Here is a 27,304-nt window from a genome sequence, read left to right on the forward strand (position 1 = left end):
GTAATACCCATATATTCCATAGAAATGTCCAAATAATTTTTGGAAACAACTAACTTGCAGCTGATCACGTTCAATGGGTTCCATTAGGGATGCAACAAGTCAGCTTGACGGATGTTACAGTATTGGCATCATTTAGATTCAGTTGATTTTTCCCCAGAAAAATAGCTTATCTTTGTCCAAGGTAAATTTCTTAGCAGCCTTAAGGTTTAATATTGATGTCAGGAAAATTGAGATCGAATGACATTCTGACTCATTAGTTTTGTTTTATCCCTGTTACGAGTACCATTTTACCATTACTTTTCTATGCGTCAGACCAAAGAACATTGAACTTGAATAGTAAATTCTTCAAGTTGTAGAATTTTTCCTTGTCATCCTTATAACTCTCTCTGAAATGTCTTGAACAATATACCGGTCGATCAGATTTTTCTGGTTATCCAACTTACATGTACCTTTCAAGCACAAGTATTGTTCTTTTTTTTGATAGCTTGTAAATGATGAACCACCATTGATCATCAAAGAACAGTTATACTGTGATGAGGGAGGGGCTGCTGTTGTCACAAATGTAACACTGTACGTAACTGACTTGGATACGAGTGAGGAAGATCTGTTATTCACATTGAGTGCCGCTCCCAATCACGGTCAGATTCGCCGACGAGACTTCATTGAGGATTCGTTGTTCAACGGACGGCTTCTTGGACCAGGCTCATCTTTCACATATCAGGTGATTATGATTTGTGATTTCATCAATAACGTCTCATGAAAATGTTGAACATCAGAACATGGTTATGAGAGATTAAGTGCAGACATTTATATAGCAAACACTTATATCCCCAATAATTTTGTTTGTGTTCCATTTTACAGGTCTAGTTCCTTATACTTTCTTTGGTGATTCAATGTTTTTCCTTTCCATCAACATGGTTTGCATTGTCCTGGACAGTCCTTGAAAGTCCTTGAACTTTAAAGCCTCCTGGAAAAGTCCTTAAAAATGAAACTGATTCCTGGAATGTCCTGGAAAATTAATAATCCACCTATAATTTTCAAAAATAACTTGATGATCAGTCATGATTGTTAAAAATGATATGTAAAAGGATATATGAAAACAATATATTTTGTAAAATTATCTTTGGAAAAGAGTCCTTGAATATTGCTGAAAACATCTTTGAAAGTCCTTTGATTTTAAGTAACTTTGAGTGTTACAATGCACCATGGGTTTGGCCCAAACCCCTTGTTATCGATGGTGAGTGCGCGGTCCTGTTCACAGAGAATTTAGGGTGAACAGGTAAATATGACGCCAAACATTTTCAAATATTTTCCCCAACTGCAATATGAGCAAATTTTCACTCTCAAGTCATGGAAGTCTATATTGCATTCAAACTGATCTGTAGCGTAAAACTAATCCACTTTTTTTTCATTCCATCAGGATATTTTGGATGAATTGATAGGTTATGTCCATGACGACAGTGACAGGCAATCAGATTCATTTGCTGTGACCTTGTCAGATGGTACTCATGTGACCGGCGATACCATCAATGTCATCATTGGTTTGGTCAGTGATGAAACACCTAGATTGACCATCAATAGAGGGCTTCAGATCAGAGTGGGTAAGTGATTGTTTGATTGATATACACTGATTTAGTGTTCCAATTGGTTTGGTCAGTGATGAAACACCTAGATTGACCATCAATAGAGGGCTTCAGATCAGAGTGGGTAAGTGATTGTTTGATTGATATACACTGATTTAGTGTTCCAATTGGTTTGGTCAGTGATGAAACACCTAGATCGACCATCAATAGAGGGCTTCAGATCAGAGTGGGTAAGTGATTGTTTGATTGATATACACTGATTTAGTGTTCCAATTGGTTTGGTCAGTGATGAAACACCTAGATTGACCATCAATAGAGGGCTTCAGATCAGAGTGGGTAAGTGATTGTTTGATTGATATACACTGATTTAGTGTTCCAATTGGTTTGGTCAGTGATGAAACACCTAGATCGACCATCAATAGAGGGCTTCAGATCAGAGTAGGTTAGTGATTGTTTCATTGATACACACTGATTTAGTGTTCCAATTGGTTTATTCAATGATGAAACACTGAGATGGACCATCAAGAGAGGGCTTCAGATCAGAGTCGGTAAGTGGTACTTTCATTGACATACACTGATTTAGTGTTCCAAGTGGTGTGCTCAGTGATATATCATATGGCCTCGCCATATTTTGAGAACTTCAGATATGACTAGGTATTCAGGTGCTTGTTTCATCATATACAGTGATTTCATGTTGTCATTATTGGATCAGCAGGGAGAGCCCTAGACTGATTATCAATGAGAGTGGGCAAGTGACCATGTGTCATTGATCCACTGTGATTTAGTGTTTTGGATCACTTGTCATTGGTTACATGGGATTACTAAGCATCAATAGAGGGCTCCTTGCCTTCAATTGAAGGGCTTCTAGTCAGAGTGGATTTATCATATCATTTCTAATAAGTGATGAGATACACAGCAATAGCATCATAATTCCCTCATTTATTAAATCAATTTTCACGTCAATTTGAATTCCAGGTTCAACAACTGACATCACAGAAGAAATACTCAGGGCCACAGATGTGGACTCTGACAATGGCCAGTTGACCTTCACCATGACCAAGGCACCGGACATCGGACAGATTGAGCTGCTGGAAAAACCTGGGTACATTCCTGTGACTGTGGGTGGACCAGCAAATAGCTGGACACAGAACGACATCAATAATGGTACAGGAAATACTATATCTATTCTCATTCAAAGTAATGTGTAGAGGAACAACTGCACATTTTATGTTTCATGTATTTGTGTTTCACTTGACAGCCTTTATAGCGTGACAACTTTGTAGCGACACTGAGTGCTACATGCTTGTAGTACTCTTCGCAGTACAGCTATTCACTTCTGTCAAGCAGAATTAATGCTGACATTGAGTGCCAAAAGCTTGTAGTGCTCTGTACAGTACAGGTACACACTTCTGACAGTGTCAAGCTAACTTCATTTTGAACTTTGAACTCTAATTATGCATTCTCAATATGAATAATTTATACTCGGGACCAATATCATCACGCGTTCCACAAAGACAGTACTTTTACATTTGTGAAGTTTACGCCAAACATTTACATGATTTTGCTGCTGTACAGTATTTTTCACTCAAAACCTTTTCATTTCAAACTTCAAGTCACAAAATGTATTGAGTAAGATGGTTTCCTTGGTTACAGGACGCATACGTTATGTACATGAGGAATCTGACCCAGCAGGGACCGTGTTGCTGAAGTTTACAATTACAGATCCTGAAGGCAATCAGCTGATTGATCAATCATTTATTATAACCATATTGGGTAAGTGACTTATGAAGTGTCAATGTGATCAGTCTGGTTGAAGAATCTTAGAAACTCAGTGTACGTAAACTGTAGGGTCACTACATATATTATACAAGCCAGCCAGTTACAGTAAATATACAGGTAGACATTCTTTAACCCTTTGAGCACCAAAGTCTATTTTTGTCCCCTTTATAAAAATAAACCCCCGTCAATTTTTCTCAGATTTTGCAAAATTTGAGAAAAAATTGTAGCCAATGAAATGTGATGTCCAGTTGGTCCAAAATTATCAAAAAATTACAGAAAAATTCATAAAAAGTGTTAAAATGTTGCACTAAAATTTTGGCGGAGAAAATTACAGCACTCAAAGGGTTAAATGCTAGATGATCAGGTAGGTTAGAAAAGATTAGAAAGATACTTGAAGTCTATACCATTTGTTTGATGCAAGGAGATGATTATTGGAAAGAATAATACTGGTGAGATAATAGGAATGAGAGTGGTTTAGAGCTTGTACATGCAAGTAAACAGTAGCTATAATGAAATAAGGCCAAGACTGGGTAATGTGTGGTTTTACAGAAATTTAAGAGGCAGATTTAGACTACCTCCAGATCACTAATGGCTTAGAGGTTCAATGTCATCAAACTTTGATAGTCTGGTCAGTGTTACTGTACTCAAATTCAGTTTCAGATTTTGTCAGATTAGAAGTTCTCAGACATAGCTAATATTTGCTACAAAACATCTTATCATGTTTTGTTTTTCAGAGGACCATATACCTCCCCGTATTTTATCAAATAATGGTCTAGTCTTGAATGAAGGTAGTAATAAACGTATAACAACACAGCTGTTATCTGCTACGGATGCCGACAGTAATCCCGCCGATCTCAAATATTTCATCAGTGCACTGCCAAAATTAGGATACTTGGAAGATATTACACAGGTACAGTGTACATCGTTGTTGCCTTTTTCAAATTTTGTATCCATCAATACCACAGCCTGGCTATTGGATATGTATATGTAATCTTTCAGAATACAATATGGAAATTCATCTGTGTTTGAAAAAGTAATGTCTAACCTTGAATGAACTTTTGGATCTCACAACACTCGTTTTTTTCCCTAAAATTTTCAGTCACAACACTTCAGCATTCATCATTCTTGTGGCCATTCTTTCATATGCATGACCTCAAGATCAGATCGTAGACTTTCGGTATTTTGACCCCTATCAAATTCTTCAATCTGCTAACGAAGGTTGTGGTATTGCAACTGAAACTTTCAGTAACAAAAACAAGTGTGTGTAGATCAAAAGTTCAAGTTTAGACACAGAATAGTCAAATGAATTATAAAGGTCAACATTAAACACAGATCAACAATGTTTTCAGTGATTAGAATTGTGATTATCAAAATATTCTTGACATGTATTTTTTTGTGCCATGATATTGTAAAACGACACAAAGTTGATCAACAGATATCTTTGTCCTTGTTTTCCGTCTACAGCCTGGTGTTCCAATAATCCACTTTACACAGTCGGATCTTGCCGCAAAGACAATTCAGTACGTACACACAAGCGATGAGGAGGTCTACATGGATACGTTTACATTCAGTGTTGATGATGGATCTAACCAGGTAAGGCATGCTTGTCGTCCCATTCTTTCATCTCTCATTTTCCAGGCAGTATTGATTCAATATGAGTATGTGTTCCGTGTAATGATTCTATGTGGATTTCAATATCCATTAGTTGCCATAAGGCAGAACAAAAGAATTGTGCTGTTCCAATAACCTGACCTACCCTATTTTTTACCTGCCGACCCTAAACTTTTTAGAGCTATGTAAACAAGGAAGTAAAAAAATGAAAGAAAAACCCGTAAAATTGCATGTTTGTTACTTGGCAATTGATTTTTGCTTGAACGAGGATGTCTTTTATGTTTTTTTTCCTTTTATATGTATGATACATTTTTCTGGAAATGTTGTGGCCAGTGTTTGACCGCCCTGAACCCCTGAAAAATGCATTTAAAAATAAAAATATTTTGGAAAAAATCCTGCCAACCTACCTACCCTGTTTTTGAAAACCATATTATCGGAACAGCACAATTTATTTATTTTTTGGCCTAAAATGAATCATGGCTTCTTGATGTGTTGTTTCTGTAAGGAGGGCAGAAGACATGTTTTGTTGTCTACTCTACTCGGTGATGTATAGATTATGCCAAATAGACCTGACTCCTCGAACAATGCCTATTGGTCACATTAATGCTGAAGCAAAGTGTTCTCTTTTGCCAAATTAGTGTAGATAGTACAAGATTACAGGCCAATTGTATCTGTTGAAAATGACTCATCAGCTGATTTGCATAGCAATGCAGCTCTCATTTATATACTTTGCATAAATGAATACATTAAATCAGGAAATCAAACATTAGGCGGTTCCAGACTTTTTGAAACGTAGAAAATGCGGTCCTGCATGATGAAATTGTTAACAATGCTCCCCAGCTCACTCATAAGTATAGCTGTCATTTATCCCGTTATCTGAGAGAATAAATCCCAGATCTGCTCTGATTTTAAAAGATTTTTTTTTTAACTTTTTCATCTTCCTATCAAACTTTTATAAATTATCTTTTTTGTAGTAGCTGCTTCTCTAAAAGTGTTATGTTTCCTCTCCATTGCCAGATAACACAAACCTTCTACATAACCATTGTTCCAGTGGATGACTCCGTGCCTCAGTTGACTAATGTCGGCATGACTGTGCAGGAGGGAGTCAGGAAAACAATCACGGAATTTGAACTGAAAGCCACTGATGCAGACACCAAGGTAAATGAAATGCATTCTATCTTATGTTTGACAGTTATTTCATTTACATTTTTACGCTGAAGATTTGAACCTCCCAATAATTTTCTAGACAATACTGGACCGAAATGTTTCACTCAACTATTTTGACATGTTACACCCAAAGAGAACATGAGTTGAACTTCAATAATTGAAATATTGAAGATAGAAAGTTGTCAAATACAATTTGCAAATCTGGTTGTTTACAAGACAAACAAAGTAGACTGCATAACTCAGTGCATTAATACATAATTATCCAAACACAAGAAAAATACCGCATGAATGTGCAGGCCCTATGGTATATTTTGCTCATTGTTTTTGAAAATAAGAAAATATAACCAATATAACACAAATATGATATGATTAATTTCTTTTCTATGGATTGCAATTGTTTTCTAACATACATTTTCCATATTTTTGTGCAGGAAAACTTGGTAACCTTTACAATAGTCCAGCCTCCGTTGCACGGGCAGATTCAATACACTCTCAATAGCTTGCATCACAGCACAGTTAACACCTTCACCATGGAGGATATCTATGAAAACCGCATCAGTTACATCCATGATGGCAGTAACACACTGCAGGACAGTTTCACATTCAGTGTGACCGACGGCGTGAATCCACTTTTTATGGTCAAAGAAGGGGACCATGTGATCACAACCGAAGAACCCCAGGTAAAGTACTGAAATCTTTGAATGACCATGACCTGTGATGTAAGGTCAACAACTAATCTCATAGGTCAGCAATAGATATTTTGACCTGCATAAACAAGTCAACAACAAATATGTTGACTTCTGGTATATGTCGTATGGTATCAATAATCTTACTTCATTGTGCTGATATCATCTTTTAATAACAGTAGAGTGTGACATTAGGTCAAGATCTTACCTCATAGGTCAACCATTGATATATTGACTTGTGTGGATAGGTCGATAAAAGATATGTTGACTTCTTAAGTATTTGAGATACCAGTTATGTAAATCTCAACCGCAAAAGACAATCTCAATCTAGATTCACATGTTAATGAAGAGCAGACCTATGTCATAAAACTTTGATTTAAGAAAATGCACAAAGTTCATGAAGTAAAAACCTGTAAACATGTTCTTTGACATGGTAAATAACTTATAAATCTTGTGACCTGAAAGCCATCGTTCAGACGTACCCAGAGAATACTTATGTTACATCCAAAAATAAAATTTACATCCTAAGAGTCAACAGCAATTGCTCAGTTGTTAAATGTACTTGGAAAATATGAAAATTTGACGTCTTGACAAATCAATGCTCTGCACTAGCTTTCACCATTATAGTAAGAAATTTCTGATGTGTTTGGTTTTTTTTCTAGATATTCATGGTCAAGGTTCTGCCAGTGGATGATGGTACTCCAAGATTGGTTACAAATCTTGGACTGCAGTATCTTGAGTACATAGATGGAAGAGTGAGTGTTTATCAGTCGTGTCTCTCTGACATTCACAAACTTTTGAAAGATCTGAGAGATTTATTTTGTGCCCGTGAAATATTTTGCAGGTGAAATTACGAATACTACCAGTATATGCCACTTCAAGTTCAAACTCACTGCTGATAGTATATGTAGTCTCTATGTCTTGAACATGTGTTAAAGCAATCTGGTTTGTAATCAGGAAGAAAATTCCTTTCTGAAATTGTTTTTTAAGTCATATGTCATGCTTACAAGTAGGGATTTTGCACAAGAAGTTGCAACTTTTACCGGGCTATAAATTTTGACTTGATGTTGTAACAGTAATAGAATGGCCAAAGGTTGAAGTCTAAAGAGAACAGTCGTGTCACTCATCCCTTGAGTAGAGAATTAATTTCCCAGACCTGTAGATGAAATGTTGTTGATTTTCTGAAATCTGTTTACCATGAATTTGAACATTTAGCAGAAGTAATATACCAACATCTTCATACCAACATGAATGCAGAGATAGCATGTTGTAGAGATAACATTATCTTGTGTTACAAGAATTAATTCATTTCCCTAATGGAGATCTCATTATGTATACTGATAGCAATAGGACAGTGTGAAAACTGACTATAGGGGTTGGCCCTTCTTTTCCTATTTCTTTGTGTATAGAACCTTCCTTACCATAACAAATGATTGCTGTGCGCCAAATATTTTATGATGATAGCAGTGAAAAGGGGTTCACTTCGTGGGAGTTTGTTAACTCTGGAAATTTTCTTCTTTGGTAGGCCATGGGAGCTATAACGAAACGTCACCTGCGCACGATAGACATGGACACGGAAGATAACCTGTTACTGTACACTCTGACAACACCTCCACAGTTTGGATTCTTGGAGTCAACAAGTACTCCCTCAGTGCCACTGACAACCTTTACACAAGGTAAAGTAGAATCTACCATATTTCCTGTTTGACTTTGTTACAGAGTAGTAGGTTAACCTTTTGAGCCTAAGTCAATTTTTGTCACCTTTAGAAAATACACTCAATTTTAAAATACAGTCAATTTTATTCAGATTTTTGTCAAAATTTTGATAACAAACTGTAGCAAATGAAATTTGATGTCCATTTTGTCCTAAATTATCAAAAAATTACAGAAAAATTCATAAAAATTGGTAAAACTGTTGCGCTAAAATTTTGGTGGGAGCATCACAGCACTCAAAGGGTTAAGCATGGCTTGCTTGAAAGAAACAGAGAATGTTCAAATACCAGAGCTTTTACATTCTTGGAAAGTCCTTGAATTTCAAAACTTCCTTGAAAATCCTGGAAAAGACCTGAAAAATGAACTTTAATTGAGTCCTGAAAAATTGATAATTCACCGACAATTTTTAAAAGTGACCAATTGAAACAACATAAAAATGACATGTAAAATCATATATAAAAATGATAAATTGTAAAAGTTATACTGGGAAAAATGTATTTCGTACTTCAAAGAGTCCTGGAAAATTGCTGAAAAACATTAGGGGAAGGCTGCATTAACTTACATGGTACCTCAAACCCGAGTTCTTGCCTGACCAACCGGGTGACAAACAGAAGACTTTTAATCCCCAAGGTGTGAATGTTCCATTGTTATGTTTATCTAATCCAGCTAATGCCATTGTAGTGCCATTGTAGGAAAGGCAGGTCTGTGAAATTGATCCTATAGGGAAGTCGGGTATTCCTAAGTTAATGGAGCTTTCCCGTAAAAGTCCTTAATAGTTATTGAATTTTAAGCGACTGAGTGCATAGACCCTGAAATACTTCTGACAAGTGATAATAATAGAGGATGATTCTTTCTGACATTTTTGCAGTTTGGATATTCACTACTTTTTCAAATGTTCTTCTATATTTTGGGAAATCTTGGCAAAATTCAAACTAAGACAGCATTCACAAACAGAGCAATTATTTATCTCAATAGTTACTGATAACTGGTAGTGTATATTGCAAAAAAATTACATAGATATACTTGTAAAATTAGCCCACTTCTTTCATATGTGACAATCTTGTAACACCGAACACTGTGATCTCATTTTCAATATATTTCATGAAAACAACACTAAAATATTACAATGAAAACATTGTTGTAACTCACTGAAATCTCCAGTTTAACTCTATATCTTGTTTTCACCATCTTTTCACCATGACAACAGAGGACATTAACAACGGCCTTGTGCAGTATGTCATGTATGATGACGTCACAAAAGAAACTGACGATAGCTTTGTGTTCGACGTAGCCGACAGCAAACCCAATATCGTGTCGAAGAATGTGTTCAGAATTAGGTGGGCCAGGGTCAGCTTTGAATTCAAAAATTACAACGTCAGTGAGAAAGATGGCGTCGTCAGCATTACTGTCAAGAGAACTGGAAATCTAAATCAGGTGAGACTGGTTTTTTGTGTAGCTTCATTCATATCACAGTGAAGTTTTCCCGCCAAAAGTCAGAGATAATTTTCAGTCAAAAAGTTCACAAATTTTAATATTTTTTCACCAGTATTCATTGTTATTTTAGACAACAATTAACATAGATACTCAGTTGATACACTTTGAGCTGATTTTAAGCAGGAAATACAATGTAATGTTTTGAACATTGTAAAAGAATACAAAAGTATCCAGCAGAAAGTAGTTATTGGTCAAAAAACATCTTTGATCTTCTTACATCTTATAAAATTAGTCTTCTGACAAGAACAAGTATTTATAGTATTGCTGTCTTTAATGCCTCTATCTAAATATTAATTTATCTGTTTTTACATAAAAATTTTTCAAATGTTAACATTTTTCAAAGTGTTGAAACATTTGACTGTGTGAAGTAATATCAATATCACTGCCATATTTTGTTGAATAGTATGGAATCGTTCTGTGCCGAACGGAAGAAGGATCAGCTAAGTCTGGTGACGTTGGTTCTAAACCAGGCAAACATGACTACGTTGAACAAGCAGGCCAGGTAAGCTAGGATTTTCAAACGAGATATGAAGAATGACCTTTATCTGCGTGGCAAAAGACAGAAAATATGCCCTCAAAAGAAAAACACAACAACTATAATGTCATACAAGTGTTCAGTCTGTGCATTTTGTTTATACTTTGCTGTGTAATTTTTGTTTTAAAGATTAAAATGAATTATGTGATTACTTTCTTTATTTACCCTAGGTTACCTTTCTTGAATGTATGTATATACGCATCACTTGGCCCCTGCCTATAGATTTAAGTAGTTTCTGCCTTGAAAATTATAAGTACTTATGCTCAAATTATTGTCAAGTAAACTAAAACACCATTCTCTTTCAAGATCAAGAATGAAAATTGGGGATCACCATACAAATTCTGCTACTGTAGAAACAAATTATCCAATAATTAATGATATTGCAATTCAAAATGGCCACCATTTCAGTGGTATCTCTGTGGCAAAAGATAAAATTCCCGATTTTCACAAAACTTTACAGCCCGTGAAAATTTTTACTCCATAAGCTTCAAAATGAGCCACCACAAATGGTAGGCCAAAAGAATATTGAATATCTATCCCTGAGGGCGCACTCTACCTTAATAGTGCATCAACAATGAGCATAAGGGCCTGTAGCAAGTTTATTTATACTTACTTAAATTTCAAATGATGAACATCAATTGGAATTGACCAATGTAGGATGATCAATAGGACTGGTCTGATTGAAACCATAGAAACTGTGTTCCAAACTCTGACACATCAAAATCATCTTGGAATGTCCCACAGGTCCAGTTTGAGGAGAGAGAAGATAGGAAGTTCTGCAACGTGATCATCAATGATGACACCATCTTTGAAGGTCCGGAAATGTTCAAGGTTGAACTTAGCATGCCGGCATACGCCCTGCTTGGAGAACCGAGTGAAGCTACAGTCACAATCATGGATAATGAAGATGGTAAGATTTTTAAAGTGATGACCTCAAAATCTCCCCTCTTTGGGACTTGCAATATTTCCTGTGACATATTGTACATGTAGGAACAAAATTTCATCACCATGACTTTTCTAAAAAATTTAGGTCAAGAAGACGGTATTTTTGCTTTAATTTTCAAAAGTTGTGACTTTACATAATTTTTTCAGTACTATTTAGTTTGTTATGATGGCTAACACTCTTGAATTGCTTGTTTTTATTGTAGAACCGAGTATCGAATTCGAGACGGAAATCTTCCAGGCTAATGAGAGCGCTGGTTATCTCTTTGCTCCAATGATTAGGAAAGGTAAGAATCCATAATTGTTGTCATGGTGATTCCAAATGGTAGATTTACTGAGGAGAATGGCAAAAACTCATTGTATTCTGAATGTGCAACTTTTATAATTGGTGAAAAATCAAATTTTCAAAAATCATGAAATTGCTGTCGATGTAGGTTATTTTATTTGCACTTTAACCACCTCTATACTTGTGAAAATGTTCATCAAATTGCATGACAGCTCTGGCAAGAACAACAATTAAATATAGGTTGGTCAATCTCCATTAATTATAGTGCGTTTGAAAAAAAAATGCATACAGAGTACGAATTTGAATACAAAGTGATAATTTCATCATCAGGACGTCCAAGTATCAGTGTACACGGTGTTTAATCTATTCAGCTATTTTGATCAATCAAAGAGTAACTACTTGTACACTGTGAAGATACAGTGTTATTAAAAATAGTTGCCAAAAATCAAGTAAATTACCATTTAATTAGTGCTTTAGCACAACTTAAATGGAAAAAATTGTACCTCTGTAAAAGTTACAGATTGTACATTTGGTGATGTTTGTTTCAATTTCAGGTGATAGCAGTACTTCCGTGTCTGCTGTCTGTTACACCATTCCCAGGACAGCCACCGGAAGCAGTCTGGAAGGAATCGAGTCCGGCTCGGATTTCAAGACCAGAGGAATGACAGATGAATACAGAGTTGTGTTTCCTCCAAATATTAACAAAGCCACGTGTGATATCAAGGTATGATTTAAAAAAACAAAACATTTCTGCTGAAGGAAATTTGATTATTTTAACCAGGTTGTGACATTTCTGTCATGTTCACCAGGTTTAGAAATAGATGAACAAAAAACCATTTAAATTTCAAACATATGTGTACTCATCCATTCTTATACAAAGATGTGTTCATCCAATAAGTACATATGTTTAACCCTAAAAAGGATCACAAGATTCATTTACATCCAAGTTTGTGTTTCATGTATGAAATTTTAACTCAATGATTTACCTGCATCTGCCAAAAGAGAGTTGTGCGCCATTCAAAGCATAGAATTTTTTTTACTGAATTATACTTAAATATTTCTGACAGCTTCTAGATGATGCTATGTTTGAAGAAGAGGAAGAGTTTGAAATCGCCTTGGCAGACCCTTCAATGATGACTAAACTAGGTGGTATCAATAAAGCAATGGTGAAGATAGAGGGCCCTAATGATGGTAGGTGAAATCAAGACAGATACAAGAAAATTATGACTTTGTTACAAAAACTATCGCTTGATCAAGATTGAGATACAAGATACCCAGGGCTCGAAATTAGCGGTAGTTCCGCTTCCACAGACTACCAACTTTTCCCTGGGGCTACCAAAATCCATGAAATGGTAGCCCACACGGACTACCAAAGCCTGGGACATGAAATTCATTACTAGAACTTGGCATGCGAGGTCTGTCACTTTGGGACGAACTGAATGCAGTCAAACCCAGATAGCTAGCTACGTGTGGACACAGAAAGGCCAGATTATGACAGAATCTTGAAAAAAGATCTTTTCTTCCCTTGTTAGCGGGAAAAATATCCCGTAATTAAAAAATGCATGAACTACTAGCCATTGTCACTGGGCTACACACTTCAGAAAATGGTAGCCCAAGTGGACTCCTAGGGAAAAAAGTTAATTTCGAGCCCTGATACCACTTCCATACATTACGGTCTCTACTCAATAATTAATTTATTGAAATAACACCTAATTTATGGGATCACTGCTTTTAATGTCATGCAAACTATCAAATGTTACCAAGATATTCAATTTATCATCCTTGCTTCTACTTTTAAATATTTGCAAAAAAGTAAAATGATGAATACAGCAAAACAATATTATAATACAGGAAAGATTTGACATCATAATTTATTCATATTTCAGAATCCTATGTATTCCTGTCAAGTCCAAAGTACTACTTCGGGGAGAATGAACACACGGTGGAAGTGCCAGTCCATCGCCATGGTAGCGATCTATCCCATAGTTCCATGGTGTGGTGTGGTACAAGAATGAGCCATCCTCCCTCCGCCAGACCGGGAGAGGATTTCATCCCTGGGGCAAGCCAGATTACCTTTGGACCACACCAAACTGTGGAGGTGAGAACATTTCACAAAGAAATACACTGGTGTCACTAGATCATGATTTTAAATGCTTTCATTACTGACTTACTGGAAATAGTAGAAGTTGAAGGATTTATATATCAACTATTGTGCTAAACCTCCGACTTCTTGTATAGACTTAGCAGTGACAGTAACTCCATCTGATTATAACTGGTCTTATTTATTTACGTATTTGTTTCTTTGTTATTTGTTTATTTAGGTTTTCAACTCCAGATGGAAATTAGACTTATTTAGAAGTGCATATTGTATTATCAATTTATACAGTGAATTTAATTGAGAGCACATTTCTGGTACTAGTATCACCAAAAAAAAATGTACCAAGAATCATTCTTTCCTCCAATGAGTGTCATGTTTTAGGTAATAATGGCATTATCTCTGATAAATTTTTCCCACAGATGTGCAGTTTTACTATCGTTGATGACATCGCTAATCCCCACCTGGAAGGGAATGAGACGTTCGTTGTGTACCTGAGTTCAGCCATGGAATGCTCTTTGGCGGAGCCCCATGAAGCCACAGTGGTCATTAATGACACCCATGATGATGGTACGAACCTAAATGCATTCACAATGCACTAGCTAGCAGTATCCAAATATGCAGAGCTTGTTAATGAGTATTGTCTCAGTATGCAAATGTGATGATTAGTCATTAATGATGCATATTCATGAAATTCAGATCATTAACTGTATTTTGATGATTGACAACTCCCTTGAAAATGATTAAGTTGAACCTTGTCTGAGATTTAAAATTGTCAAATGTATATGATGTCAAGCTTGTCATTTTTGTCTCTTTTAATGTTCATTTAATTATTTACTTAGAAGTTAAAAGACATAGTGACACTTTCTGGCCAAGCCTTCCCAGCATTCACTGCTTTATCATGGCCACTAAAAGCACATCACAGACATGATTCTTTGTGCAAATTTTATCGTAGCTAAATCTGTCAGCTCTTGAATCTTTAGCACCACAATTGTTACTTTGCAGTGCCATCAATGCAGTTCTCAGTTGAAGAAGTCTTGGTTAAGGAGTCCGAAGGAGTTGTACACGTCCCAATTATTCGAACCGGTGATGTATCTTATGAGTCATCGGTCAGGTGCTACACGAGGCAAAGGTCAGCTCAGGTCATGATGGACTTTGATGAGAGGAGAAACACAGATGACTTCCGTGTGGTGTTTGCTCCAGGAGAAAAGGTGAGTTTTCCAAGGAAATTCCATAATGTTTATCATTTTGTAGATTTCTTATGTTTCGAGGGAAAAAATGTAAAATGCTGATACGTAACTTTTTAGACTTTGGCAGATTTACTGATTTTTTGTATCGGATGATTTTTTTCTTCCCTCAGGTGAAGAATTGCACAGTGACAGTGTGGGAGGATGACGTCTATGAGGGCGATGAGCAGTTTTTGGTGAGACTAGGGAGTCCACAGGGAAATGAACACTGTGATGCTAAAATTGGCACCCCTGATGAAGCCAAGATTACCATCACAAATCATGAAGATGGTACGTGTTGAGCACACGGTTGAATAAATGTGATTACAGGTTTTGAAAACCTTGTTTCACAAATTCACAAAACTCACCGATGTACAATAATTTTCATGCACTCTTCCACTTGTAGTCGCACAAACTGTTTATACAACAAACTGTCATAGTGACATCTTGTGTCACTAGTTTCACTGGAAACCTTTTGGTTTATCACATTTGCCATCAAAGTGCATATTTTCCATGTCTATAAATATTGTAGAATAATATTTACACGTGGTGTATGTTTGCCAATTTGATTGAATTTCCTGGTTTTATGTTTTCAGGAAAGATTATGTCTTGGTGAGATATGTCCAAATTCTGTGAGAAGTGGTTGTTTGAAATGGTAAACTTGTCCTCTGTAGTGCAGAAAAGTTATTAGTGAAAAGTCAATGAATGTTACAGCACTTAGAGCATACAACCAGGCTTCGCATCTTATCATAGTAATTACCCAGAGTTCAATAGGGGTTCAAATAAGACAGGTTAAAGGTCAACAAAACTGAACAAAAATTGAACTACTTTATGCGCCAGAATTGAATTTATTTTGTCACATCTCCTCCCAGCGCCAACTGTTCAGATTGAGAGAATGGCCTACACAGTGCGTGAGCCACCCAGTGAAGATGCGATGTCCTTTGTCACCATTGGGATCATCAGAACGGGTGACCAGAACAGAACATCAAAAGTGAGATGTAGTACGAGGGATGGCTCGGCAAAGTCTGGTATGGATTATGAACCCAAATCAAAGGTGATGAAGTTTCAACCAGGTGAGAAAAAGTTTCCTCCCTTGGCTGTTACAAGGTAAATGAGAAGACAAGTGTCTTAATTGATTGATGAAATGGAAAATGATTGTTGAATAAATGATTGTCAATCACTAAATTCAGTTTTCATGACATGGGAACATCTTACTTTTGCTGTGATTTTTCTTTCCTCTGTGTCACCAAATCGGCTTTTTTTTCTGAAACCTAGTGTAATAAACACTGATTGGCTACTGTTTTACGCAAATAGGGGTCAAGAAGTTAGAGTTCCAAGTTGAAGTCCTGTTCAATGAAGCTGTGGAATGGTACGAAACATTCAGTGTTGTACTTGGACCAGATGAACCTATCAATGCAGTCTTCGGCCCCACTTCCATGGCAACTATTACTATCTTGGACCAAGAAGCTGCTGGTAGCTTAGTTTTACCAGCGCCCCCACTGGTGAGTCTGTCTCACATTTTAATTTGACCAGCGCCCTCATTAGTTAATTTCTGACTCTTTTCATTCTTTCAACACACAAAGTTTAGAGTGTCTATTTTGGTGAGAGTAGTGGTGCCAACAAGTGAAAGTGGTACAATATTTAGGTCTTGTAGTTTCCCAAAGTAAGATTTAAGATAAGTTTTACTAGTACAGCAGTTTGTTACCAAAGTAGCAAGTACTTCTTGGATAAGTTTCACTAATATCGAAACCCATTTAGTGAGCATCACTAGCTCTACCAATGTCTTCATGCACTGAATGTATGTACTGGTAAGTAATGTAGGCCAAACCTGTAACACAATCTATACGTTTGTGAATGTTCACCGATTAATGGAAATTCAGAAGATTTGCTTCAGGATAACAGAGATCTGTTCTGAATGAAACAGTATTATCATTTCATGAACAAAGCATTTATTGTATTGTTTTGTTTTGTTTTGTTTCAGGTTGTTTCTCTGATGGATTACGATGATGTTGAAGCCGGTTGCAAGGAAGATCCTTCGCCAGGCTATCCGCTGATTTGTGTCACGGTAAGGGATCGCAGACATGTTGCATGTAACCAAAACAGTTAGCAAGCACTCAATGGGACAGGTGTACCCAGTTATTACCAAGACATATGTTCACAGGAGAATCATGCTTGACCGTTTGTACAGCAGCAATCATCTACTTACTGCTGTCATGAACCTTGAACCATGAATCATGAACCTTCCCCTTCGTCAAATGCCGGAAACTTTTGTAATGGTAAATTTTTAATATTTTTTGGTACAATTTTCATGTTTATTTTGTACCTTTTGCTACGAAGTAACCAATGTTTTTTGTCTGCTTTCTTCAATGCAGCCATGCGATCCACACTACCCATCGTATTCTATGACAGGTGACTTATGTGAAGAATCTGGAATCAATGCATCCACCATCCACTACAGCTGGGAACTTGCAGCTCCCACCGACTTGGATGGATCGCGGCCGCCGTTTACGACAGTAAACGATAACACGCTATTCACCTCAGTCAACCACAAAGTCTTGGATAGTATTTACTTCAGTAGAAGGTGCCATGTGCGATGTGTGGCACAGCCAGTGGACAACAATGGAAATCTCGGCATAGCATTGCGGAGTAACATTGTCACCATAGGAACGGACAACGGCATCTGCCATACGCCGATTGTAGCGGGAGTGTCCCGCGATTTTCAAGCCCAGTCATTTATCGCGACGCTTGACTATGTAGACAGCAAAGCAAAGGAAAATCCCAACACAATACATGTGTCTGTACAGATACCGCATCAGGACGGTATGCTACCTCTGATTTCAACACTGCCACTCCACAACACGAGATTCCTCCTAACCGAGCCAGTTTATCGGCAGCAGCACGTCTGCTCAAACATTGTCACCCAAAGAGAGGGTGATAAATTTGACCGCATTGGGTTTCTGGATGGTATGAACCACGACACGATGATCATGCGACCTGGATATGACTTCCCTTACCAGTTCAATCCAAACATCCGGGAGGAAAAGACTCTTCTTTTTTACCAACATCTTGACTTGAAAACATGTACCTGGACTTTTGACGCGTGGTACCACATGACAGACTTGATTGACTTGTGCGGTGGTACGGTAGCATCAGACTTTCAAGTCAAACATGGAGACAGCTATTTAACAGTCACAGTGCCTCTTTATGCTGCATATATTTATTCCACAACTCCCACCGGATGGGCATCCCTGGATCACCGGACTCAGATGGAATTTTCATTCTTCTACAGGTAGGTTGTCTTTCAGGTATCATTTTCACACCAGTGTGCTGGATCTACAAGCAACAATCTGTGACCTGTTTCAGTGACCCTGATTTCATTATACATGGGTCTGACTTTATATGGAAGGCAGCAACTTTGATCTTGGTATTTTGTTTCGAAAAGGTTGAAGTTTAAAATATGCTGATTTGAATATACAAGATCACATGCAATTTTTACTTAACCCAGAGTTCAAAAATTCAAAATCAAACATTGTTTTCTGGAATCTGGCACTTGGATAAATGCCATTCTTGAAAAAATCTGAAATGCCGTTCTTGAAAATATCTGAAATGCTTCAAGTTCAAGTTTCTCTGCAGTAAAACTATAAGAAATATGACATTACAGTGACATGACCATGATGGCTTGTATTCTTTGACCTTGACAGTACTGTATTATGGAGGACAGGCCTTGAAACTGAAGGTGAACTAAATGGAAAGTTACAAGTTCTTCACATTAGAATCAATGACGATGGTAGACTGGTCATCGACATGAAGACAGAGGCCAAGTTCAGAGGTGAGAACAATTCATGTCCGACAGAGCATTCTAAATCTGAGGGCGCTTTCAGTGATTCTGACAAACTAATTCTTTCACCTCTATATCGAAGGACATGAATCAAGCCTTACCATTGAAGACCATTGGGTTGTTCTGAAGATAGACGGGGTGAAAAGAGTTTCAAAATTTAACACATGATCAGAAAAAAACGTTTTTCAGTAAATATGCCAGTCATTATCCAGGGGGATGGAATACTATGTGGATGAATTTGATACAAAATATATTGTCAAGATACTAGATAGTTATACTTGTTGTTGCAAAGTAGCTCGTATGGCTGTCAATTGAAAATAACTCCTTTAATGCTAGTCAGTTCATTCACGTTTCACTTTGAAGGTCGAGGTGCCTTTGAAAGGTCATGCTCCCAGAAGACCAATGGATGTTTCAATGCTGTAATTTGTGTTTTTACTCCAGGTTTGTTTGTCGAGAAACACCACACACTGCCTGGATTCGAGTCCAGAGTGGTTCCCCCGGGAAGTCTCGGCGTGAACTTTGACATAGACTTGCTGTGGAGTGAACAGACATTTGATGGTCCACACCAGCTGTGGCGGGCGACGAGTAACTACAATCTCAAGGTAAAATTCGGGCCGACTCGCAGCGATTTCGAAGCTGTTATCCAATTGGATGGCTGAATCTTACCAATGTATGAAAACAATACAAATAGACTCCCTAAGTGGCTGTGAATAGTGACAATCGACCAATCAGATATAACCTTGCAAACACGCTGCGAGTCAAGGTAAACATTCCTAACTTACGGTAATTTGTGTTTGCATATTTGATAGTCTTATGTTCACCGTAAGTACATCTGGATTTCACCTGTTCACCTGTAAACAGGTCCACAATCGCCATTGATTACAGTGGGATTGGGCCAAACCATGGTGGTGAAAGAGTTGACCAACATTTCACATATTTAGTAACAATGTCACCTTTTCATGTAAATGTTTGAAAATCTGTAAAATGTGTCATTTTATCTACCCTGAGACAAAGTCATTATATAGACTACAAAACAAATAGAAAACAAACCCATACAATCCCATGAATCATCATACACAATGTCACAATTCATTATGAATATACAATTTACCATTTGCTTTGCTCAGAGTTGAAAGATGACATGTTAAAAAGACACAACAGTAATGCTTTACAATGTAAGAAACATTTGGCAGGACAGAAATTATGTAAAAAAACCATGATAACCTCATGCAATAAAATGCACATAATTATGGAACACATAATGATAATTGCCTGAGTGTGTAGCATGTGTTTAGGATTATTTCTGTAACAAACAAAAGAATAGTGATTAACAAGTGTTGAATAATATCTATTTTCACAGGACTATTCCGGTGATTACACGATAGAATTGATACCGTGTACCGTGACATCCACACAGTCCTACCAAGTGATGCCAGACATGCCGATTGTCTGTACAGCACATAGGCCACACAGGTAGAGTTGAAAACTAAGTCAAAGGTCATAGAGCTGATGAAACAGACATAAGTGAACTGTGTATCTCATATATCTCATCGCTATGGTAGAGTTGAAGACCATGTCAAAGGTCATAGATCTGATGAAACTGACATAAGTATACTGCGTACCTCATTTACCTAATCACTATGGTATACACCCCGTACATTGTAAACCTTTGACTGATGGAACTTGAGAATTAATATTTATGCAACGTAGCTACATGTATTATGTTTAAGGTACACATATTGGGAAGTTGCTGTCAGACAAGAGCCAAGTTTAATTTTTGAAGGCACTTGCAAATTACTGGTATTTTACACCCAACTACGTATTATTCATAGAAAGATCTGAAGCCCAAATGAACGATGACTTCATGGCTTTGATTAAACTTGTGTGTAATGTACATTTGCAAGTATGTATGTGCAAGTGCTTCATGAACTCTACGGCGTGTGGAGAGGTCACGGTCAGAAAATTATAACACCTTTATAGAACAGTTATTGACTTGAATTACTCTTTATTAAGGGTGGGGATTTAGCTCTGAAGGGTTTTGACTCTGATCGAGATTAATTTACTGTGTGATGTGATACCCCTATACCTCTATACTAATCATGTTTTGTCAATGATGAGCTAAAGCTTCAATGGGTTTTCTGTCGTTTTTTTTTGACAGGTTTGTGGTGCCCATCGCATTCCAACAAACCAACCGACCAGTACCTGTGGTCTATTCCCTCAACACCCAGTTCCATCTCATGAACAATGAGAAGGTTTTCCTCTTGAATCCCAACACGGATTCCATGGAGTTGTCCGAAATGGATTACAACGGGGCTTTCAGTAAAGGTAAGGTTGTGTCAGCGCAGAGCGGCAACTCTCTTCAGTTTAATACTATGATAGGATGTGTTTGAAGAAATGTGAACAAACTGTCACAAACAGCATAAACATTATTCACTCATTTTTGGTTGAATCTTGGAGATGCACTGGAAATAAGGATCCAAAAAGACATTCAAAACCGACCAGTCGTGGTATTTCACGCTTATACTGCAGTATAAATAATTTCCTTTTTCTCAACAAAAAGGCTATGACATAGCAAAAAAGGATGGCAAATGGATTCATTCCAAATATCCTTCTGGTTGGCAGTCCCTGGATCCAAGTATAAACAGACTTCCAGCAGACCTGCAGTCTAGTTTTCTGGTTGTGAATACACATTCTACATTACACATGTGAATTAGTATGCCCCAGTCTAGGCTTGTGAATTCATCAGTCTCTGGTACGCCCAGACTTCAGACACAGAACTCATCTTTTCAGAATATATCATACATGAAGTTATGTAATATCTGGGTGTAGACAAATACAAATAATATATATTTGCTGCACTCCAAATTCACAAGGGAAAAACTTACAAAGTATAAAACTTGTTTTTCTGTGTGTCAGGGCAAACTTTATTCGGCAGGGTTCTGTGGAATCCAGATCAGGATTTAGAAACAGCATACAGACTGCAAATAGAGAAGCTGTACCTTTGTACTGGTACTGATGGATACGTACCGACCTATGACCCCACGGGGTCCATCTACGATGAAGGCCCACAATATGGCTGCATTCAACCAAATAAATTTTTGAAACATAGATTTTTGATCCTGGTGAGTGTGTCTTCTAATTTTACTTTTTTCAGTCACTTTTGGTGACTTTCTCAGATGAGATGCTGTACAATATTGTTCTACCTGTTATCTGTCATTTCAACTTAAATATTTTATTGAAAAAGAAAGAAAATTTTGTCCGACATTAAAGTTAGCTATGAAGAGCAAATGTATTTTAATGTCAATGTGTGCAATACAATAGATTACTCTTCAATTTTCAGATGGAATCAACAACTTCCTGTTTTTTGTAACTACTCACATGCCATATGCAAAGTTATGAGAAATATTTGTGTGAAACTTCCAGAGGCGAACAAATCCTAGTTAATCAGCTGCTTTCATCATAACTTTTGAGAGAAATTCTTGTCTCGTGCACTCTAATAAAAATGGACTGAGAAATTAGAAGATATCCAAACAGGATAAAAGTATATTCGGGTTTAATGGGGCTGTACACAATGATTATTCTGTCGTTAATGAGCAAAAATGAATATTTGTCAGCATTAGTATATTATACTTTTGAAATTACATGTGAGAATAAAGAAAGTACCACTTACATGCAATAGGCAACTGCTGGTGTAACACTGAACACTGAAAAGATACAGGTTCAGACTGCAAGCTGCAACAACAGTCATGCATGCGACTGGGACAAAATTTGTCCACATTGCAAGGAGCAGTGGCTGATGTTGCACATGCAGCCATATTTAATGACAAACCTGTAACCACAAACAGTGATGTTCTCTCAATTGTTCTGTTTACTCAATGTACTTGTTTTTGTACCGATTCACAGGATCGTGGTGCACCGGAAGTGGTCCAGAGATCTTTCAATGAAGTGCCCTTCGAAGCTCATTTTGCTTATGACAATCCTAAATATGCTGCATTTACTGACATGCCTGGTGTTGACGGCTTCACAATGAATGTGGATGCACTATATAAGGTAGGTGCTGTCATAGACACGATGTGTTCATTTTGCACTATCACGTACAGTACATGAATGTTGCTGTACGATTGTATATCAAAAAAACTGTATTTAAATGATAAAATTATCGTCATTGAAGGTCACATTTGGTAAGTATTTGTTCAGCTTTTTGTTCTTACACATGCCGATTTAACCCTATATCCACCATGGTTCAGCCCATCGTTAGTTTTCATCCCCACAGCTTGACAGCTTGAAATTTGATGAAAGATTGAAAACCAGATGGGGTTTTAACCCTATTCGCAGCCATGATTTGTCCAATACTGTTGTTGTCGGTGGTAAAACTAGACCTCTACACTACAGTTGAATTGGTTGTGCCATGGTACAAGTCAGAGCTTATTTCCCTACATCTTCAAATCTTGAAATCAAACTTTAAAGTTTTATCCAGGTTTTAATGCACTCCTTGTCAGGAGACATGAAGTGATTAGGGGTGGAAAAAAGTAATGTCTTGCAGCGGACCAATCACAGACAACATTACTAGACCACTAGAGGGAGCCCTGGTGATCGTAAAGCTATGAGTAGAACAATGATGATGATGATAATGATGATGGTGATGATGATGGTTATGTACTTAATATAGTAATTGATGATAATCATTACTTATAAAATAATCGCTAATGTTGTTTTTGATCATCTTCATCCTAATTATCAGGTGATACTCTAACAAAAAATGTAAGTTTGCCATGTGATGTACCTGTATGTAACATCTATTCTGATTGGAACTTATCTTTTGTCTTCTAGATTGACTCTGGACATCAGTGGTATTTACAAGTACTCTATGTGATTGGTCCAGCCGACGCATTGCCTCGCTACCGCCGCTCTGCCATGATGAATACTGCCATTAAAAAGAGGAATATCGTCGACTCCAACGGGAATCTGATAGACAGGACTATTGTGTTCGGGGACAACAGCGACAAACACAATGGAACGAACATGAGGAGTCTGAAACTCAACCAAACGGAAACAGACTCTGATAATATGGTACAGGTTGTTACCATAAGCAGCGCAACTGTAGGGAGTATCGTGTGCATGGTTATCGTCGCGGTGATTGTAATCGTGGTGATGAGGCGGCGGGCGCGGGACAAAAAGGTCATCACCAACGAGCAGAAACCCAGCAACCGAGACGTTGCTCGGCAGTCGGAGAACGCAAGACTTGCCAAAAAGTGTGAGGACAGTTTCGAGAGAGATCTGAAAAAGACGGTAGCAGTTAGCAATATCAATATTCAAAAGTTTGATAATTTACACAGCAGTAGAGTGAAAAAAGTTAACGTAGATGTAAACGTACGGAATAATCTCAAAGGTGATGGTGGAACGGAAGTATAACTGTTAACATAGGTGAAAAAAGAAAAAAAAAGAAAAAACTAAAAATTTAAAAACCCTAAGTTATGTCAACATTTATCCTTTTTTATGCAACTGAAATATTTTTAAACATATAAAATATTTTTAAAGAGTTTAAAGTTATAAAGATTTAGTCGTGCATTGTTAACCAACATTTGTTAAAACTAAGTTGGAACACTTTCTCATGTATATTTTATTTATTTACATGTTTGAGTCCATAGTACTTGCAGATTTTAGAAATGGGGTGCGCTTCATACATGGTATGTTAAGCTGACCTGAACACAAATTTATTCAAAATTTGCCATTACTATTGTCAAAATTTTATGATTTTTTTTACAATGTTTCACAGTACTTAGAATTGTTTTGTCATTCTAGTCAAAATTTTGTCGCAAAAAAGTGTGAGAAAATGGCGAGACTGACAAACAATGGGCCCACTGTAAATAAGTTTACAAATCACCACAATTCCAGGGGGTCAAGTTGCTTCATGAAGCTAAAGAGGCCCTCCTAGGAAACCTGATTGTTTTCATAATGAAGCATGGGCCCGTTGTTTTTCAGTCTGCCTGGAAAATTTACTGTCGAAGGATTTCCGTTATGAAAAAATGGATGGAAAGTGGTTACCTTCTTTTGTACGAAGCCTGTTTGCAATATTGCATGCTTTGTGACTTTTGTCAATACTACTGTGTATTTTTTATAGTGTTTGTAAATGCCTACATGTTATCTTGTATGTAGCCAATCGTCAGTTATTAATACAAGTGTTTTGAAAATTCGACGAAGTGTATATGCTGCATTTTAATAAGAGAGTGGTGAGCCGTTTTCACAACTTGATCACTTTTTGCTCTCCAACCTAATTTTTATTAATTAACCAACAGTATTTTACATAGTCCATCACTCACCTGATTATTCTGACAGTGTAGCCTTTTTTCAAAAATTTCAGTGCTTCTCTGTCAGCAATGAATATACCCAAGAATATTTTGAATTTTTAAGGTCAAAGGGCATCTCAATAGTCATAAAATCTTCAGCTCTTCTTTCTCTTGCCCAAGAAAGCTTTAAACCATTCTGAGAAATTTTTGACATAGATCAAGGGGGTCATGATTCGAATTTGGTTGCAAGTTTTCAAATGAATGTCAAATTTCCAAGTATTGAAATTCGCAATGGCATACAAAAGTCGATGGATAAGCCATTTATTATTGATGATTTTTTCAAATATATGATAAAGAAAGTAACAATTCACATAATTTTGGAAGCACGTTTCCAAACTATGGTTACATGTGAGGCGTAAGCTACCTCAAAGACAAAAACTGTTATTCTCTGTTCACCTTCAGACTTGTGTTTGTGTGATGTTAAGTCCTCATTGGTCATATTAGAATGCCATGTACATTCATGTAGAGGTCAGTTCCTTAACGTGCCAGTGACTGAATTTTCAGCCAACTTGCACGGAAATATGGTGCTACTTATATATTACTATTTCATAAAAAATATTGATCTCACAATCATGTGCTCATAGTTGGAGCTCAGTGCATAGCTATTAATTAAATCTGCAAAGTTGGTGGAATTCACCAGCTGAACTTAACAGAGAAATTCAGCTTTTTAATTTCTGTCAAAACAGTACGTGTTTGTTGGGTTACAATATTTTTACTTCAATGACAGTGTTACATGTAGACAAGAAGTCACCACAAGATATTGCGACCGCAAGGTCATTTTAACACTGCATGCAAATTTTAAGCTTGTATATTAGAAGTATTTTCAGCAAAGCTATGGTAATCAAGTAGAATTGCTTCGGGCAAATATTTAGCAAATTGTAGATTTTGTGACATAATTTATTGCTGTGTGCTTTTTTAGCTGCTGGTAGCTACCCTGAGGTTTTTGTCCCTAATTACATGTTCAAGAGGGAAAATAAAATCATCTGTTTATTTCTGCAAGAAGTTGCACGATCCATTTCAACAGAAAAATGGAGAGGGGGAGGGGAACCCCCATAACTGCTACTGAAGTCGTTGTTTTATCACATGTGCAGGTCACAGAAACCCTTGCAACAATCTTGTATGACATTTTCCTTCAGCTGTAAAGATCTTCCGTACAACTTTTGATCATGAGAGATCTTTTCAAAATATTATAAGACCTACCTCCTCCCTTAAGGCAGCCCAAGACAGTGTGAAGTCCTTTTATTGTCACAGCCTTCTGAAAAAAACACATGAAAACTTTGGCTATTTACAACACTGGTTTTATCTTGGAGTGTAGCAATGTTGCATATTTGAGAACACTGCTGTACAGTATGTTCAGTCCTGCTGTAAGATTACCCGTCAGCCATTTTAGTTTTGATATTTTTGCTTCGTTGCTGTTTTATTTAATCTTCCTGTATAATATCCACTGTATTTTATTCATTATCAATGTGACCCAACGTAATTCTTCAACATTTTAGTGCTATTGGGGTCAAAAACAAAGCCTCGGTAAATGGTGCATCGACAGAAACTATGGCAGTTTCATTTCGAGAAGTATTTGAATGGAGGGAAGGGTTTTATATTTGTGATGGGACAGAAGACAGTTCAACAGTGTCAATTGGTAACACAGAAAATAGCTGAACATTTTCAGGTTTTTTTTTGATTTCAGATAGTGAAATAAAATTTCAAAATGATATACACTACTCTTGGTCAGACTTAGACTTCATTGTTACATTGATGATTTCTGGTTTAACCCTTTGACTGCCAAAGTCAATTTTTTGTAGCCTTTTAAATAACACCGAGAATTTTTTTTCAGTTCCAATTTCTTTTTCAGATTTTGATCAAAAACTGTAGCCAATGAAAAGTTATGACCCTTTGGTCCAAAATTATCAAGATAATTGCAGAAAAATTCATAAAAATTGGTAAATTGTTGCACAAAAATTTTGGCTGGAAAAATTACAGCACACGAAGGGTTTAAGAAGAATGT

General features: G+C 36.9%; 1 protein-coding gene across 1 annotated transcript in view; it reads left to right on the top strand.

The window, feature by feature from the left end:
- The window catches only part of LOC139122888 (extracellular matrix organizing protein FRAS1-like), a 120,315-nt gene extending 93,295 nt beyond the window's left edge, over nucleotides 1-27,020 (top strand). The window contains exons 37-67 of the mRNA XM_070688730.1: nucleotides 485-721; nucleotides 1,421-1,601; nucleotides 2,559-2,747; nucleotides 3,237-3,356; nucleotides 4,097-4,272; nucleotides 4,827-4,955; nucleotides 5,991-6,131; nucleotides 6,572-6,820; nucleotides 7,489-7,581; nucleotides 8,352-8,502; nucleotides 9,747-9,973; nucleotides 10,437-10,535; nucleotides 11,313-11,478; nucleotides 11,717-11,797; nucleotides 12,351-12,520; nucleotides 12,864-12,987; nucleotides 13,683-13,894; nucleotides 14,314-14,461; nucleotides 14,897-15,102; nucleotides 15,252-15,408; nucleotides 15,990-16,190; nucleotides 16,432-16,619; nucleotides 17,099-17,182; nucleotides 17,490-18,406; nucleotides 18,819-18,946; nucleotides 19,397-19,557; nucleotides 20,316-20,428; nucleotides 21,114-21,280; nucleotides 21,872-22,077; nucleotides 22,859-23,005; nucleotides 23,786-27,020. Coding sequence (XP_070544831.1) covers nucleotides 485-721; nucleotides 1,421-1,601; nucleotides 2,559-2,747; nucleotides 3,237-3,356; nucleotides 4,097-4,272; nucleotides 4,827-4,955; nucleotides 5,991-6,131; nucleotides 6,572-6,820; nucleotides 7,489-7,581; nucleotides 8,352-8,502; nucleotides 9,747-9,973; nucleotides 10,437-10,535; nucleotides 11,313-11,478; nucleotides 11,717-11,797; nucleotides 12,351-12,520; nucleotides 12,864-12,987; nucleotides 13,683-13,894; nucleotides 14,314-14,461; nucleotides 14,897-15,102; nucleotides 15,252-15,408; nucleotides 15,990-16,190; nucleotides 16,432-16,619; nucleotides 17,099-17,182; nucleotides 17,490-18,406; nucleotides 18,819-18,946; nucleotides 19,397-19,557; nucleotides 20,316-20,428; nucleotides 21,114-21,280; nucleotides 21,872-22,077; nucleotides 22,859-23,005; nucleotides 23,786-24,367 — 6,150 coding nt within the window. The 3' untranslated portion in view covers nucleotides 24,368-27,020. The remainder of the gene's footprint in view (nucleotides 1-484; nucleotides 722-1,420; nucleotides 1,602-2,558; nucleotides 2,748-3,236; nucleotides 3,357-4,096; nucleotides 4,273-4,826; nucleotides 4,956-5,990; nucleotides 6,132-6,571; nucleotides 6,821-7,488; nucleotides 7,582-8,351; nucleotides 8,503-9,746; nucleotides 9,974-10,436; nucleotides 10,536-11,312; nucleotides 11,479-11,716; nucleotides 11,798-12,350; nucleotides 12,521-12,863; nucleotides 12,988-13,682; nucleotides 13,895-14,313; nucleotides 14,462-14,896; nucleotides 15,103-15,251; nucleotides 15,409-15,989; nucleotides 16,191-16,431; nucleotides 16,620-17,098; nucleotides 17,183-17,489; nucleotides 18,407-18,818; nucleotides 18,947-19,396; nucleotides 19,558-20,315; nucleotides 20,429-21,113; nucleotides 21,281-21,871; nucleotides 22,078-22,858; nucleotides 23,006-23,785) is intronic.
- The last annotated feature ends 284 nt before the right edge of the window (nucleotides 27,021-27,304 follow it).

This window comes from Ptychodera flava, chromosome 22 (assembly GCF_041260155.1).
Source record: "Ptychodera flava strain L36383 chromosome 22, AS_Pfla_20210202, whole genome shotgun sequence".
Classification (NCBI taxonomy): domain Eukaryota; kingdom Metazoa; phylum Hemichordata; class Enteropneusta; family Ptychoderidae; genus Ptychodera; species Ptychodera flava.